This window comes from Gossypium raimondii, chromosome 6, assembly GCF_025698545.1.
Source record: "Gossypium raimondii isolate GPD5lz chromosome 6, ASM2569854v1, whole genome shotgun sequence".
Classification (NCBI taxonomy): domain Eukaryota; kingdom Viridiplantae; phylum Streptophyta; class Magnoliopsida; order Malvales; family Malvaceae; genus Gossypium; species Gossypium raimondii.
Window position 1 is genome coordinate 10009242 of NC_068570.1, and position 19176 is coordinate 10028417.

At 32.3% G+C, this 19176-nt stretch overlaps 1 protein-coding gene across 1 annotated transcript; it reads left to right on the top strand.

Moving 5' to 3' along the window:
- Positions 1-6781: 6781 nt before the first annotated feature.
- Positions 6782-11882, top strand: LOC105773771 (proline-rich receptor-like protein kinase PERK1). The gene is made up of 8 exons (XM_012595875.2): positions 6782-7461; positions 9177-9716; positions 9825-9911; positions 10000-10070; positions 10427-10503; positions 10603-10744; positions 10908-11069; positions 11370-11882. The coding sequence occupies exons 1-8, from the start codon at positions 6912-6914 to the stop codon at positions 11682-11684; spliced, it is 1944 nt and encodes a 647-aa protein (XP_012451329.1). The 5' UTR covers positions 6782-6911; the 3' UTR covers positions 11685-11882.
- Positions 11883-19176: the final 7294 nt, after the last annotated feature.

Genomic DNA, 19176 nt, shown 5'->3' on the forward strand with positions numbered 1-19176 from the left:
CTAGTGCTTTGGGTAGCTTTGCTCAATGACAGACTGTAATAATGGCATAGGCTCACTCATTGTGTGAAAGAAGGAAAAAATTAACATGTAAAGATGAATAAATGTTCTTTTTATATATTTATTTAAAAATAAATTATTTGTTTGTTTCAATTAAGTTGTGACAATTGCCTTTTTCATCTAACATTTTTAAACTTTGATTTTGATTCTTTTAAATATTTTAATTCATAATATTTTATAATGAAAGTATTTAAAAACTTTTACATTCAATTTTTATATTAACAATTGTTGATACAGTGTACAACAAAGGTGGATGTTAAGAAGGAGCAAGGAGGAAATCAAGGTGGCGTTGTGAAAGCCAGTTCACCTAAAGAGGTCGAGAGTTGAAATAAGGACAAGAGGACAGGCTAATAGGGAAGATAATTACTCAGAATAGTTTTTGTTGGAACGCTGGTACGCCCCGTGACATAGTAGAAAAAAATTCTAGCAATCATCAACCATGGATCCAAGTACGATGAACGAATCGGGTTGAAACAGGGTTGAAGATATACCTTTTTCTATCTGATCCTCTTGTGCGATGTTGATCCCAAGCCATAACAAAATCATCTCAGCCTCTACATAGTCCACCTAGTCAAAGAACGAACAACAAACTCTCTTTGAACCTCTCAGAGAGAATTGACAAAATTGGCTACTATACCCTTTTCAATTTTTTTCCTTGTTAACACACCACAAAATTAGGGATTCAATTCCTTTTATTTAATATCACATAAAAACGGAAAGTATTAAAACATTATATCCTTTCTAGAAGAATATTAATTTCCCTGCTTTAATCTTTGACCGAAATTATTATAATTATTTATTTTAATAATTTTGATAAACTATATCCATTTAATAGTTTCATATGAATCAAATTAATATATTTATTTTAACTATGTTCTCTATTTGTGTACAAGTTTGTACATATAATGCATTCAATATTTAACTGTCAAATTAAATCAATTCAATAATTAATTTAATTCATGTGACAACTAAACACAATACCAATTGTGTTTGGATTCTGCTTGCTTCAACCATAGGGTGTGACATTGTAGGATCTTGTAACGTTAGTAGTAATACTAGAACATTTGTAATGTTACAAGTAACGAGTGGCATCTAGCAATGTATTATTTCTACCCAAGTTACAAGAAGTTGTGATTCTGCATAACCTTTATGTGATAAATTTTTCATATATTATAACATTTTATCCTTTATATCTACATTGGACACAAGTCATAGAATAATCACACTTGTATAGTCTAATATTATATTTATTGATATTTTCAGTAGACTACAATAAACAAATAAGTGTGGTATCTCATATCAACTTATTTGAGCATAACCATGCATTTCTAGTCTTACTCCATCAAGTGTATACCAGCTCGTTTCCGGTGGTGTCAAAAATAGTAGTTTTGGGACCATAATTTCGGCATGTCAGTCCATAAATAGTAATTATTTAATATTTATGAGGTTATTAGTGTCATATTGAAATTTGGTTTAGTAATTTTGATGTTTGACTAGTTAATTAAAGAAAAAAGGACTAAATCATAAAAGTTGCAAAAGTCAAATGATATCAGTGTTTAAGTGAAAATTGAGTATAAAAGTATAATGGGATGGTTTTATATGGAAATCTAGCCATAATATTGTTAATGGACGGTTAGAAAATATGGTTTAATGAAATTAAAAGATTTTTTAAAGGTTAATTTAGTAATTAAGTAATTATAAACATTAAGTAAATGAGCCAAAAAACATCACCTTCTTCTTTTCAACATTTTTGTGACCGAAACCATTAAAGGGAAAGCTTGAGGAATTTGGTTCATACTTCCTTTGTTGTAAGTGAAATTTTCACCCATTTTTCATGAATTTTATGTTTTTGAGATCGTTTTAAATTAACTCATCTAGCCCAGGGAGTATTTTGAAATATTGTTAAAGTTTTGAAAACTTTCCATTGATATTCTTAAGGCTTTTTAGTTGTTAATGGTTTAGTTTAAAGCTTGATGATAAATTTGGACTAATTTGTAAAGTGATTTTTAATAGTTTTGAGGTTAGGGATTAAAATGATAAAATGTTGAAATTGGCTTGGTTTTCTAGTAAAATTTCAAAACTAGAGGGCTGATTAAGGATGGATATGAATTTGACACTATGGGTTAGGGATAAATTGTGAAAATAAGTTTGTTTCGGTTTTAAGGACTAAAATGAACAAAGTGAAAAACTTTAGGGAAATTGTGAAAACTGTTAATAGTGATTCATATGAATCAAATTGGATATTTCATTGTAACTGAGGCAGATAAATTGAAATTAAATACTATATAGATCAAGAACCGGTAAATAACCGTGGAAAAGAGAAAATTGTTGACTAGTCCCTAATATTTCTATCTTTGCTGTTTTGACCTTAGTAAGTTCATACAATATAATTTTGTATAATTTTGTAATGTTTCTTTTGGTTTTTTGTGTGTGTGTTTGGGGCGGATGTAAAGCCTATGGGCTTGGCACTTGGTGCCCAAGCGTGTTCTTGGTTAGATTGGTTCGGTTGAGCATTCTAACATGTTTTAGGTGAATAGTCGTGTATCTGTATTTGTCCACATTATTCATCGGGCTAAACCTTGATGGTTAGATGATATAATTATGTGAATTTGAAACTTGGAAATAATGCTTGTGAATGATTCGTAAATATGATCATGTTTTCCAATTTTATATTGTGACTTGGTATTTGAATGATCTTGTACAATTTCAATGGTTTATAACTTGTGCGTATTAAGGCCACACCTATTGACATGGTTGTGATGATAGAATTATGTTTTTCTAAATGATTTTATTAAATTATAAATGTGATCATATTGTATGTTTTATCATTTCAGCCTATGAACTTACTAAGCTTAATTGTAGCTTATCATTTCAGCCTATGAACTTACTAAGCTTAATTGTAGCTTACTTGTGTCGTTTTCTTATTGCATTGTAGATATTGTCTTTCAGAATCAACGATCAGATCAACGAGAAGATCACACTATTCAACCACTTTTTGGTAAACTTTGGAATCATTATATTTCGATTTTGTGGCATGTAATAGGGGTATTTGATTTTTGGAACATGTGTGTTCATGTAAATACTTATATGCTTTTGTGTTTGTGAAAAGTATATATGGTTCATAGCCAAATGGTAAGGTTGATTATGGATTATTAAAGAAATCTTAGTTGAGTATTGTGTATTGCATATCATAGAATGAGATGGAATGTTAATAAGTGATAATTTGTTATGCAAAGAATGACTGAATGATAGCTTAGTTGGATGTTGTGGTAACAAGGTTGAATATGGGATTTGGATGTCATGTAATGATATGTGATTTGGTTCTTTTGATTATAAATGTATTAGTGAATGTGTTTTGGTATATGGATGTTAGTTGGTAAAAGAAATTATAACATTTTGACACCTTAAATGATATGGTTTAGTTAGGTGTGAATTGGATAGCAAATGAAGATGATCACTAAGTTTGAATGTTAGTTATGATGGTGTCTTATGGCATATTGGTTAGAATTAGGCAAATGACACGTTTTGGTTTTTTTTTTTTGTGTTTTGAATAGATTGAATGAATGGTTAATGGTATGCTTGTGGCCTAAGTAAGCAAATTCATGTTAACTTGCATTTTAAGGTACAATTTAGCACACACGGGCTGCCACACTGTTTGACACACGGTCGTGTACCTCACACGGGCATGTGGCACGGGCGTGTGCTCTATTTAATTTTTGTGACTTTAGGTAGAAATGGCCACAGTTTGTTACACGGCTGTGTGACTCCTTTATATATGGCATCAGTTTGTGGCATGGTCTAGGAACATGGTTGTGTGCCATAGCCCTACACAGCCGTGTGACCCCTGTTTTTGTTTTTACCTTAATTTTATGTTATGTTTTAAATTAGTCCCTACTTGTTTTCGAATTGATTTTAGAGATTTATAGACTTGATTTAAGCTCCGTTTTTGTATGAATAACATGGTTATTGATTGATTATTGATGAATGATTGTTTTAAATTAAATTTTGATTTAAAATGTCATATACTTGTCTTGTTAAATGTTGTAGCATGCTGTAACCCTAATCCGATGACGGAAACGAGTGAGGGGTGTTACAAAGTTGCCTAAGATAGTACTCCCATTATGTTGGAGGGGCAAATCCTACATTGATCAACCATATCCTACTACATAGATTGTTGCATACCCAACATCAGTCTTTATAGTATAGCCTGTTACGGTAGACGTTTGACTATATCAAAATATATGACTCACGATGTTGGGACAATGATGATCAAAAGTCTAAGGATTGTATACATAGTTATCACTATGAGTAATGTTGTGACTATTACAAAATAATCCAAGAAACATACCCATAGCGGGTCAATTTAATATGTTGTTCTCTAACACATACTCATGTATTGATTTTAACATCCTTATGTCAATGACAACACTTTGTCATTAATCAACTACACATTAGTCTCAATGCATTATTATTGCCCAAACTCACAATAATACTTAACTAAGGACCTTTTAAGAATAATCATATTATTCTCAGGACTTTATTATTAATCAGTTTATTTACAAACATAGAAAAAGAAACTGAAATAACAATGACAATGCCTTAAATTAACAAATAAGGTAAAACGAGTATGTGATTACAATCATATCATGATTGGTCTTTGGGTATACTCTAACAGTTTTAGGGTGCTAAAAGATCGGTCTATTCTTCATCGTTGATTTGGGTATTTATAGGAGAGGTCTCATTGTCCATTAGTGTGATATGGTAGATTGTTATGAAGTTATCCTCATCCAATGCGTGAAGGATGTGCACCATGGGCCCATCTCGTTATTCATTCCATCAATACGAGGTTGTTACGCTTATGTGGGTCCTTCATGACCTTTAGGACTTGTTCACATTTGAGGAGTGTTTACATCTAAAAGTGGATGCTTGACCATTTTCTAAAAGAAGCAAATGGTCTTACTAAAGGGTGTTGAGAGCGGGTGATTAAGAATAACGGATGTTGATGCTCCCTTGATCAAAGTGAGTGGTCAAACAAGACATAGTTTCAAACGGGGCCAATAGAAAGGTCAACATTACATTTGATGCTAACACGTATCCCAACGGCGGAAGGGTAAAACAATGATAAATTCAAGATAATAAGAATTCAAAATTTATAAATAGTTAACCACTAACAATCAAAATATGAAAAAAATATTGAGACGAATAGAATATTTATATAATATGGTATGACCATACTATTTTATGACTGCATACTTTACTCATTTTTTTCATCTAACTGAATTTTTGTTGGCAAGAGTCAAATTAGTATAGAGATTAGATAAAGTGTGTTTTATTAGCTATAATATAAATGAAAGAGTTTTGAGCGTGGCATACTTTGGTGGTCCAATGAGAGATGTTTCTAACTACCAACAGAAAATGGTTTACTCCTGTCCTCGCGTTACCCTTTTGTATGGAGTTGGAAATTATTTTGGGGGTGAATAAAATACAAATTAAACAGCGAATGTCAAGGCACCAATCATGGGAGAACTAAAATATAAAAGCAAGGCCATGTGACTTATCATCATTCTTTCTCACCTATATTTTTCGTCAATGTGGACGTTTAAAATAAGGAAAAAAACCAATTAATACCAAAATAGACATAAAGTATTTGTTATGCGAAAAATAAAGGAGAAGATGAGTCTTACCTACGAGAGTATGACCTTAAACTAAAGTGTCACCATCCTTCCTGTTCAAGTGTTGATTTCCCACCATAATTAGCTTTAATAGAGGGAAGAACCCAAAGGATAAAAAAGTCGCTATCTGTGTTTTCACTTAAAATAAATGGCCCAAAATGACAAAAAAATATTTATTCAGTTGCCGGCGTTTTACTCCTCCTTTGATCCTCCTTACCATGTTGTTGCCGGCTGTTTGAACAAATCTCTCCGCCGCCCACACAAGCTCACTTCTTTCTCAGGAATGGACATTATATAATAATGCAAAACACTTTTTTGTTTTTTGAGGGAATCTATAACCCATTTTTTAAAATTAAAGTGACCATGAAAATAATTTTATTAGGAAACAAGTCCCCATCTTAATGTTGGAATGATCTGTTGTGGCTTCCACCTGGTTTTGCCTTGGCGTAACAGATATCATCTCAAATATGCTTCAACATGTTAAATAAAACCCATAGTTTTGCTAGTAACAATTTAACATTTGGAAAAATACAAATAAATACCGACAAATTTTTGTAAGATGCAACTTTGGCAGTTCAACCCTTGTATGTTTTCTGAAAAAAAAATTGTCATTATGTAAATTTTTGTAATGCTAAATTATAAATAGAATTGAGTGATTGATAGTTGAAGCCAATTTTTTTTTTGGCAAATTCGAGTTTTGTAATCCCAAACAACCAATTTATACTAATTATTTTATCTATATTATTGAATTTATGAATCCATAATTATATTATTTAATTTCATCAATTCAATCAATTTGGTTGAGTTTTTCCCTATATTTAATGGATTGAATCAATTTCTAATTTCGGTATAGTATGTGTTGTCAAAGAAAAAGGAAATTTCAGCGGCGTGGAGTGAGTGCACCACTAGAGCGCGCACTAATGAAGTTAAATTTGGGTGCGGTAAATTTGAAATCAACCTATACAAAGCCCAACCCCACCACTAGGAAAGGCAGGGCCCGCTGCCAGCTCCCACCAGCTTGTCAAAATAAAACTGCCTTTTTATCAAACATGAAACGCTACTCCATCACCAATCAAATCCTTCGTTCTTTCTCCCTCCCCTCTCTCTTCAAATCTTCTTTAAACTTTACCCTTCAAAACTCGTAAAAGATTTTACTACCCTTTTTTTTCTCGGTAGACAACAATGTCGTCGTCGCCACCACCAAGGGCTACTCCAGCCCCCACATCACCACCATCTACCAATTCTACCTCCCCTCCTCCGTCATCTGCCGCATCTCCGCCTCCATCTACCTCTTCAACTCCGCCACCCGCCACCCCATCTCCCCCTACTCCCTCTGCCTCATCACCTTCCCCGTCATCCTCTACTTCCCCATCTACTCCAACCACTACATCTCCACCACCACCGTCATCCTTTAGTCCTTCCCCTCCTTCTCCTTCTGCATCAACAACTCCAAGAGGTTCAGGGACTCCATCGCGACCACCACCTTCGAGGAGTTCGGGAAATCCATCGCGACCACCACCTTCGAGGAGTTCGGGAACTCCATCTCGTTCGTCGCCGCCATCTGAATCGAGCAATGGGGTGTCGACAGGACTGGTAATTGGGATAGCAATAGGGGGAGTGGCGATATTGTTGGTTTTGAGTTTGTTTTGTATATGTTGTAAAAAGAAGAGTAGAAGAAGAAGAAGAGATGACGAAAGTTACTACATGCCTCCCCTACCTCCTGGGCCTAAAGGTCAGATCTTTTTCTCCATTGTTTTCAGATTGGGAAGGAGTTTATTTTTATTTTCATTTGGTTTATTTATGATGTGATCCCTGAACTATATCTATTTTCAAATTTGGTACTAAAATTTTTAAAAATTTTGGTACTTGAATGTTATTCCATTACTCATTTTGCTACCTAAAAGTAAACAGTTAAAAAAAACTGACCAATGAGAATGCGCCGCATCATTGAATGATATAGTAGATGATATGGCATGTTGACAATGACTTGGAACGTTGACAGATGATGGGTAGGTTGATCAACCGTTGACCAGTGTTGACCGGTAAAAAAGATTTAAAAAATTGTAAAATTATTTTTTAAAGCAAAAAAAAAGATTAAAAATTGTGAAAAAATATAAATTATTTTAAAATATTAAAAAAGTAGTAAAAAATATTGAAGAAGTTAAATTTTAAATTTAAGAAAGGGAGGTTAAGCTTCAAAGAAAATTTATGGTAAAGAGAGTGAGAATTGGAGATTTTCGCAACCAAAGACCATTGGGTTAATGAAATAAGAGAAGTATCAGCCGGCAGTAGAGAATCCAACACATTCTTAAAGAGAGAAATAGAGAGTGGAAGGAGAAAGAAGGTACCCTGGATGTTGGAGATTTAGTTTAGAGAGTGGGTGTTGGTTTGAGTTAGAAAGGGGGATTTCCATAGCTTTAGGCGTCATAAACAAAAATGGTTTTCAGTAACAACGTTTTTGAAACTCTGCTTAACTGATAAGGGAAGGGGTAAGCCAAGCACCGAAACACTCATCCAAACATTTCTGCTGTAGATGACGGAATTTTCTGTTCTTTTTTTTGTATTGACTGACTTCACTTAATTAATACCAGTTGTCCTCTAGGTATTGAGTATTTTTACCATTTTTATGATAATAACAATACCGTCGTGCTTCTTTGAGTTCTTTAAATATTTTTGCATTTTTAAAAAATAATATTTACAGCCAATTAATATTTTTAAATATTTTTTTTACGATTACATTTGTTTAAATAAATTTTAATTATTTTTTACCATTGATGCCGGTCACCGAGCAATGTTACACGTCATGGGTCAACATGCCACATCATCAGTCAATGTGTCATATTATCAATGACGTGGCATGTACTCATTGTCTAAGCGCCTTTAGCTACCACAATGAGACAAGAATATCTGTAAGGACTAAAATGAGAACATGGATATAATTTAGGGTCCAAATCGTGAATTTAATTTTTGGGTTTCCATTAAAAAGATGGATTATAATTATCTTATAAAAACACTTTGTTTTTTTTTTATGATAATTTTGAAGTTTGATGTGGGGTGAAACAAATATTTGAGGTTTGAATCATACATTTGATGTCTTTTGGAATACGTTGGTTAGTGGTTTTGCATGCGCCTCTTTGATTTTTGGTTGGATCATACGGAAGACACAGATTTATGTAAATGGCTTTTCCTTCAAGCTTTTGTCTAACTAAACCTTTGCATTTGTTCACACTGCATCCTTTCTCCCATTGTGTTTTTACTTGAATCTCAGTTTGATAAGAGTTTGAAGATTTATTTTATTTTTGATGTTTTGGAATGATTAAGGCTGATCCATATGCTAATTGTAAAAGGGTTTTTATCAACTTCTTACTTGTATAGCCTTGCTTTATTGTCGAATCTGGTTTAGGTAGTCATAATAATACACGGAGATTTTGTTTTTTTTCCTCTCAGATGATCCGTATGGTGGCCAGCAGTATCGGGTGCAACAAAATCCTCCACCGCCTGTGAATCAATCCAGTGCAGTGCCTACAAAGCCCTCACCTCCACCAGTTACAGCATGGCGTCCTCAGGCAATGCCACCGCCTCCACTTTTCATGAGCAGCAGTGGAGGTTCTGGCTCTAATTATTCAGGTTCCGAGAACCCACTTCCACCACCTTCACCTGGTATTGTGTTAGGTTTCTCCAAGAACAGATTTACCTATGAAGAATTAGCAAGGGCAACAGATGGCTTCTCAGATACTAACCTTCTTGGACAAGGTGGTTTCGGGTATGTGCACCGTGGAGTACTCCCCAACGGGAAGCAAGTAGCAGTCAAGCAACTGAAGGCTGGAAGTGGACAAGGGGAGAGAGAATTTCATGCTGAAGTTGAGATTATCAGCCGTGTTCATCACAAACATCTTGTGTCATTGGTTGGATACTGTATCTCGGGGACTACAAGAATGCTAGTTTATGAGTTTGTTCCCAACAACACTTTGGAGTTTCACTTGCATGGTAAGCTTGTCTAAGTTGCATGTCATCATTCTTGTTTGAATTATTGGGCATGGCGAGTAATGTTCAGTTCATCTGGTAAAATGATCTAATACAGAATCTTAATTGCAGGAAAGGGGCGACTTACCATTGATTGGCCAACTAGGATGAGAATTGCTTTAGGGTCTGCAAAAGGACTGGCATATCTTCACGAGGATTGTATGCTTTTTCATTCTCACTCTCTCCTTTGCATGCTTGCTCTAGATTTAGGATTTTAGTCTCTTATTAACCTTATCAATGTTTTCAGGTCATCCTAAGATCATTCATCGTGATATTAAGGCGGCTAATATTCTTTTGGATTTCAAGTTTGAGGCTAAGGTATTGATTTCACTTTAATTTCTTGACACTTTTAAACACTTGAACCATAAACGAAATCCAAACAAATGCAACCAAAATGTCGGCCTTGACTTGTGTGTGTTATTTCATCTTTACTTAACCGAAAAGGATTTGCTTGTATCAAGCTGTTAACCAACTAGTATAAAAAAAACATTCCTTCAGTTTTAACACCAATGTATAGGTTCCAACTAGTATAAAAAAAACATTCCTTCAGTTTTAACACCAATGTATAGGTTTCATTGCAGTAGTTTTCAATTACCGTCTTTGTTTTTTTGTTTGTCCAAATGTATTTCTCTCTCTATTGTCATTGAGATGATGGATAAAACTGTTGTTTTCAGGTTGCTGATTTTGGACTGGCAAAGTTCTCTTCTGATGCCAACACTCATGTCTCTACTAGGGTGATGGGTACTTTTGGGTAAGAAGACTTCTGCATTCTCTTTTCTTGGTATATAGGATTTATGATTAAATTTTTTTGCCTCTAGTTGTTTATTTACTTAATTCTCACTCTCTCCAGGTATTTGGCTCCGGAGTATGCTTCAAGTGGAAAACTCACAGACAAGTCAGACGTTTTCTCTTTCGGAGTCATGCTTTTGGAATTGATTACTGGACACAGACCTGTTGGCTCTTCTTACAGGGAAGACAGTCTGGTGGACTGGGTTAGTTATTAACTTTGGTCTATGATTGTCTATGCAATTACACACAAACACGCATAATATCATCTGCATATTCTTCTCTGACTCTCTGAACCAGTTCCAGAAAGGAATTCTGGATTTACATTTCATAGATTCTTTATTAAGTAAATCTGATTTGGCATTGCAGGCTAGGCCATTGCTCACACGAGCTATGGAGGATGGAAACTATGAGAGTCTGGCTGATCCTAAATTACAGAAGGAATATAACCACAATGAAATGACTCGTATGGTTGCTTGTGCTGCTGCTTGTGTGAGACATTCAGCAAGACGTCGTCCCCGGATGAGCCAGGTAACTGGTGTAGTAAATTTTCTTTTAAATGTCATTTTTAGTATTGAGGGTCTGCTAAGTCTGGTTGATGGATATGACTCTGAAGATGAATAATTGTGAAAGCAATCCATTTCTATTAGTGGAGATTTAATTCTGAGCGACTGCATTTCTCAAGTATCTTGTGTGTATGATGGCTGTCAATCAAGTGGTGTAACCGGTGGTTGATGGTTCATGAGTGAACCGTACTTTCTGTTTGACCTTATAGTTACTCCTGTGTTCCATTCATAAGTATACTCTTAACCAAAACTTGCAATCAAATAGATCGTCCGAGCTTTAGAAGGAGATGCGTCATTGTCTGATCTCAATGAAGGAGTGACACCTGAACAAAGCAGTGTCTACAGCTCTTATGAAAGCTCTGACTATGATACAAACCAGTACAATGAAGACATGAAAAGGTTCAGGAGGATGGCATTGGACACACAGGAATATGCTGCTAGTAGTGAGTACAGTGAAGCCACCACTGAATACGGTTTATACCCTTCGGGCTCAAGCTATGAAGGCCAAACCACCAGGGAAATGGAGATGCGGAAGATGATGAAAAATAGCCAAGGTTTTAGCGGAAACTCAACCTCGTAACGCAACATACCTTACACTGTAAAGATCCCATCCTCTTGTCGTTTTCATACTATAACCTGGATTGGCTTGTATTTATTGAGATACCCCATACCACTGAAAATTTTAGTCCCTCTAATTTTTAAACCAAGGGTTTTCATTGATTTGTAATTTTTTTTAGTGATTCACACAAATAGTAAATGATGCATACAGTTTGCCTGATTCTTTTATTTGTTGTTTAAATGTTGAAATCAGTTTGGTTTGCTGAAAACTAGGCTTTGTCCTTTTATTTTGTTGTTAAAATGTTTCCTGTCAGTTTGCTTGGATTGCAAGTTTTGTAGTTAGGTTGGGCTCCCATGGTATACGGGTGGCATTAGTACGTAGCTTGTTTGCATTTAAATCAAGTTTCAACGTCAGATACACCAACTCAGAGCATCTCCATCAATGAACCATTGATGGGAAGAAATCAAAGAAACAAAATTTTAGGCATATAGTGTCAGTATGAGTTAGGTTCAGTTGATGCTGTCATGTTCTTTTTCAAGTTGTGTTAGCTTTGAAAATGAGCAAATTTTGAGGTAAGAAAGGAATAGGATGAAAGGTGTGGCCACCATGGGACATTCTTCCAACTTTAAAATTTGAAATGCTTAGCTGGGGTCGGGAGCTCACTTTATCACATGCATAACAAAGCAAAATTCTCTCCATTGGAAATGGCAAAAAGTTGGCAGCTTTTTTTTTCTTTTGTTTTTTTTGGTGTGTGTGAACGGTGTGGTCCACTCCCCCTCAGATAAGTTTCATTTATGGATCAGATTAATTTGTGACAAAAGTAAACTATTCGATTTTTAGTTGTATTAAAAAATGTAAATTTAAAATTTTATTTTTAGTAAATTGAATTTGTAAATATAAAATAAAAACATTTATGGAGTTGATATGAAAATATGCTAAAGAATGATCAAGTAATTTAGCCGATAAAATAGACAATTAAAGCTCAAGGGTTAGATCGTAAAAGTCTAATTGTTATTGAGTTTTAATTAAGAAAAGGTTTGAAGACCTAAATAGCAATTAACCAAAGAGGCCAAAATGGTAATTAAACCAATTGTTGGCATGAGTTAGTGGATGGTGATGACAAATCTTGCTTAGACTAAATTATGATTAAAATAAGCTTAATTATGTCTTAATTATCTAATTAAAAAAAGGTTATTAAGCTAAACTAAAACTAATTTGAGTATAAATAAGAGTGTTAGTGGAATTTTTCATCATCTTCTCTACTCTTCCAACCGTCCATACTTAGAAAACCTAAGGAAGAAAGCTTTTAATTCATTCAACATTCAGCCACTAATTAGGGATGAAAATCAAGCTCTTTTCTTGTAATTTTTATTGATTTATGATCATGGGAGCTTGTTTTAGGTAGCTCATGTATCATTTTGATCAATTGTTGAATTTTAGCAAGTTTTCATTATTGATAAGTTGATGAAATAGGCTTAGAATTGATAGATATTGAGCTTAAATCATAAAAATGACTAAATTGTAAACTTAGTTAAGCTTGTTTGTTAGCTTTGTAACATTAGGGACCAAATTGAATAAATGTAAAATTTATCCTAAAATTATGTTGGAAATAGAAGGAATAGGGTCCCTAATGAAAGAACGTGAAATCAAAGTTTAATTTAAATTTAGAAATCGAAAGATATTCTTATCCTGAGTTTAAGGACTAAATTGAATAAAATATAAAATATGTGTATAATCAAAAAGAGGATTAGTTGAATCATGCATCTCATGGCATTGTGGTTGTGAGCCACTGAATGACGATTATGTGTTATCATATGATCTTGATTGGTATACATATATATTTGTATAAAACCGGAATTAGATAAAAGTAGAACTAGTAGAGGAAAAGCAAAAATTATGGAATAGTCCCCGAAGAATCTACCCGTTTTGTGTTTTGAAAAAGGTAAGTTCTTATGGAACTTACTACCCTTACTTGTTTAATAGGTATGCTTTTGTTTATTTTCACTTTACCTAAGCTTGAATCTAAGTTAAAATTTTGTTGGAAATTGGCATACCTGACTAGCAAATGTAATTGAATAAATATGAATTGAAATGAGTGATTGATATTATATTTATTTATTGTAACTAGAAGTATGATAAGGATCTTGCAATGTGTCATTAAATATATGTGTAATTCATTGTGATTAAAATAAGCTTAATTATGTCTTAATTATCTAATTAAAAAAAGGTTATTAAGCTAAACTAAAACTAATTTGAGTATAAATAAGAGTGTTAGTGGAATTTTTCATCATCTTCTCTACTCTTCCAACCGTCCATACTTAGAAAACCTAAGGAAGAAAGCTTTTAATTCATTCAACATTCAGCCACTAATTAGGGATGAAAATCAAGCTCTTTTCTTGTAATTTTTATTGATTTATGATCATGGGAGCTTGTTTTAGGTAGCTCATGTATCATTTTGATCAATTGTTGAATTTTAGCAAGTTTTCATTATTGATAAGTTGATGAAATAGGCTTAGAATTGATAGATATTGAGCTTAAATCATAAAAATGACTAAATTGTAAACTTAGTTAAGCTTGTTTGTTAGCTTTGTAACATTAGGGACCAAATTGAATAAATGTAAAATTTATCCTAAAATTATGTTGGAAATAGAAGGAATAGGGTCCCTAATGAAAGAACGTGAAATCAAAGTTTAATTTAAATCTAGAAATCGAAAGATATTCTTATCCCGAGTTTAAGGACTAAATTGAATAAAATATAAAATATGTGTATAATCAAAAAGAGGATTAGTTGAATCATGCATCTCATGGCATTGTGGTTGTGAGCCACTGAATGACGATTATGTGTTATCATATGATATTGATTGGTATACATATATATTTGTATAAAACCGGAATTAGATAAAAGTAGAACTAGTAGAGGAAAAGCAAAAATTATGGAATAGTCCCCAAAGAATCTACCCGTTTTGTGTTTTGAAAAAGGTAAATTCTTATGGAACTTACTACCCTTACTTGTTTAATAGGTATGCTTTTGTTTATTTTCACTTTACCTAAGCTTGAATCTAAGTTAAAATTTTGTTGGAAATTGGCATACCTGACTAGCAAATGTAATTGAATAAATATGAATTGAAATGAGTGATTGATATTATTTTTATTTATTGTAACTAGAAGTATGATAAGGATCTTGCAATGTGTCATTAAATATATGTGTAATTCATGTTCAAATTCAATCAATGGAATTCAAAAAATTGATATGTGATAGTTACAAGATATGAAAATGCAAATGTGGATAATTGATGCCCATGTGAACTTAGTAAAAGGCTAGTATACAGTTGGCATGTCAATAAGGTCATATGCGCGCTTATGTACGGGATAGTTGATGATATGGAGATTATAACAAGTTATTTCGAGATTCAGTATTTGTTACGAATCATCAAGTATCCATTGTCTCTATAGAGACCTTGGTGTGGTGGAGAAATGTATTTGAATATGTTTAAACATTTGATGCCTATAGGCTTTGCACTTCAGTGCCTTGGTATGGTGTAGTTTATTCTCAAACGAGCTATCATGGTGCGGTGTAGTTCACTCGTGTGTCCAAGTCCGTTTTACTAGGGTTCCATTGAGCGAAATATTGAAATAGAATCTTGAAATTGGAAAATGAAATGAATCGAATTTGATAAAATTTTATGATACGTGATTCAATTGAAATAACATGAACTTGTAGATTGATGATAGAATATGACATTGAGATAAATATATGTGAATTGGTGCAAATTTGTAATGCTTTGAGTTATGTTTATAATGTTTGATGCACATGAATACTTATGTTTCTTATGCTCACATTGTTGTGACGTTAAATGTCATACTCTAGCTAAATGTATGCCAAAACCTTTGGTAGTTAACAAGTTAACCTATGAACAAGGTAAGTGTAATAGCTCGATTTTCAATGGTACTGGAGAATGAAATTTTAGAACCCCATTTCTATAAATCGAGTTTGTAAATATTAATATTTAATATTTACGAGTCTATTATAAAATATATAAAATTTTGGTCCAGCAATTTTGCTAAATTGATAGCTAATTAAGGTATAATGACTAAATTGTAAAAGTCAAATCGCTAAAGGTTTTTAATTGGCCAACAACTTAGGGACTTAAATGAAAATTATTCAAAGGTTCAAAATGGTTATTAAATAATTTATAATTATAGGTTATTGGATAATGATGCCATGTTATTAAGTTAAGCTAATAATTAAATTAATTAAAGTAAAGCATGGTTTAATTAAATTACATTAGATTAATTAGTAGTTAATTATGATATATATATATATATATATATATATATATACAAAGTTAGTGGAGGAAAATGTTATCATCTTTCTCACTTCATCATTGTTGTCTCAACTAAAAGAAAAATAAAGGGAAATTTTCATTGTTGATTTTTAAGATTTTGGTGTTAAATTGATGAATTTTAAGCTTAGATTATGAAAAGGACTAAATTGTAATGTTTAATTGTTAGTTTTATACATAATGACTAAAGTGAATAAAATGTGAAATTGATGTGAAATTTTGATAATAATAGATAGTAGAGGATCTATAATGAATGTAATTGAGGTCGATTTTCAAATTGAAGCTCAAAATTGAAAGTTATGGCTATTTCAGGTTTCAAGAACTAAATTAAATAAAATGTAAAAATTTAGGCGTATAGAAAAATAAAGTTTCATAGGTTCATTCATATCATGATATAGTGTATAAATGTTTGATATTTGATGGATTGAATGAAATAATTGTATAGGTCGTGAATTGGATCAAACTAGAGATAATTGAGGAAAAGCCAAAATTGTCGATTAATCCTCAAGATTCAATTTGTTTGTTTTTTGATTAGGTAAGTTCATGTGAAATTTATTTATTTTTATTTATATTATGTGAGAATTGTGTTTAAATTTCATCTATATATTAGATATAATTAGAATTTAGTGAAAATGGCATGTGTGACTTATATGAACTGAATTGCAAAGTTATGTGAATATTGGCTAATATGAAATAGAACAAGGTAAAAATGTAACTGTTGATTAATTATGGGGCTGGTAAATGAAATAGGTAAAAAATATGTTGAGCATGATAAACTTAAGGTATTCTTTAGTTGAATTATGTTAAGCTTTAAAATTGTTTAGTTAATAATTGGCATAATATATGAACATGTTGAGATTTGATAGAAGTATTTTGGTATGGATAGATGTAATGGATTTTTTTGAGATTAAATGTTAAATTTTTGGGTTATATGTTAAAAGATTGGTTGATTCAAATAAATAGATACTTGAATTGGTTGTCATTAGATTGGCTTAATGGCTACATTGTTGTGTAAGGTTGAATGAAACACTTAGGAAATGGTTTGGAATGTCCAAGGCTATAAGTGAGTTAGTTGAATTGAAAAATCTAGTTGGATGGATGAACATAGAAATGGTATATATATAGTTAAGCATGTTATATAGTTTGGTATGTGCTTGAACATTTCAAGTCAAGATTATTAATTAACTTGATTTTTAATGCTTTGTACATGAATCATTGAATTGGATAGTTTACTATGTTTATATGAATAATATGATTGGTATGTGATGTGAAATGGTTGAATTCAAAATGTTACAAACTAGTTTTGGTATAGGTGAATTGACAAATGAGTGTGTATGTGGTAATGTTTGAATGAGAATAAGTAAATAAGTAAATGAGATTTTTTTACGAAAAATAGGGTGTAACACCCCTAACTCGTATTCGTCACCGGAATAGGGTTACAGAGCATTACGAAATAAATGTAACCTAAAAACATTCATTTCTAAACATTACAATAACCATAGCATAATCCATTTATAAACATGCATATTGTCCTGTAACACCTCTTACCCGTATTCAACACCGGAATAGGGTACGAGACATTACCAGAACACATACACTTATAAACATGTTAAACCGAGTTATAAAATTTCATTCAAATTTAAACTCTTCAAATTTTTAACATGCTTTTGTAAATCTTTACGTTATAACTTCAAAATACTATATTTGTAACAAATAGGGCTTCTGAGACCCAATACATACTCATGCAATTCAATACTTCATTTCCATTTCATTTAATTCACGATTCTCATGTTCACGATTCAATTCAATTTCTCAATCCAATATACATTTCAATACCACAATAATTCGTTTAATTCAAATCATATCATTTGCAATTTCCATTTAATTCACGTACAGTTCAATTTCATTAAGTTCAATACTAATACATATTTATCATTTAACTTAGCGTCCCCTTTTTGCGTCATTTTACACTTCAAGCATGAACTTAGTATTTCATTTCCTTTCCACTCCCGTTTCTTATGCATATCACACAAGATATAAAACATTACACTCAACCATAGTCGCAAGGTAGTTTTTTTTTTAAGACTAACCACATAATAAACCATTTTAATAAAGATTACAAACTTTAAACCTTACCACCCTTATATGATCACAAGCATATTTCCATCTAGGCATTTACCATCTCAATGCATAATTTTATAAATTTAATGTGGCATAATCCAGCCACAACTTGGCCAAAGCCTAAGCATACACACCAAATATGCTAGCCAAATAAACATATAGTATAAGCATTATAAGCATGGATAAGCACCACATTTATTTATGTATCAAACTTACCAACATGAGTTAATTCATAAATCATTTCTGACATTGCTACATACCAAATCATATACCAAGTATACCACATACACATACTATGAAACTTTATTTTCTCACATGAACTTTAACCATAACTAATAATGCACAATTATAAACATCATTTCTTTTCAATCGTTTATCGATTATAATCGAGCATATGGCCAATTATACACAAATCATTCATATGTTCTTCCAATTTTCCTCCTCCTCCTCTCCATTCCACATCCTTAATGTACATAACACTCTTAGAAATAACATTTTCTATAGTTTCAGTATTCACTTACATGTATACTTAAAACTGTCTCTCTGAGTCAGAGTCACTAAATTATTTTTACCTGGAGCTACAGAGCTCCAAATTAAGAACTGTTAATTTTCCCCAAAACTAGATTCACATATCTTCTTACCATAAAATTTTAAGAATTTTTTGTTTATCCAAATAGTACAGTTTATTCTTTAAATTTCCCCTATTTCACTGCTCAATAGTTCTGACCTCTCTTCACTAAAAATTAATTATCTCTTTGTACAGGATTTGAATATTATTTTTGTTTATTTTATTGAAAATAGATTCACTGAAGATTCTAAAAATATAAAATTTATCCCATAATTATTTTTGTACAATTTTTGACAATTTTCCAAATTCAAAACAGGGGATTCCAAACTCATTCAGACTCTATCTAACTAAACTTCATATATCTCAAAACATATAACTCTTTTGCTTGCTCTGTTTCTTTTATGTGAAAGTAGACTCATTTAGATTCAATTTCATATATTATTCAGCCTCTAATTCAATTTCCACCATTTTTGGTTATTTT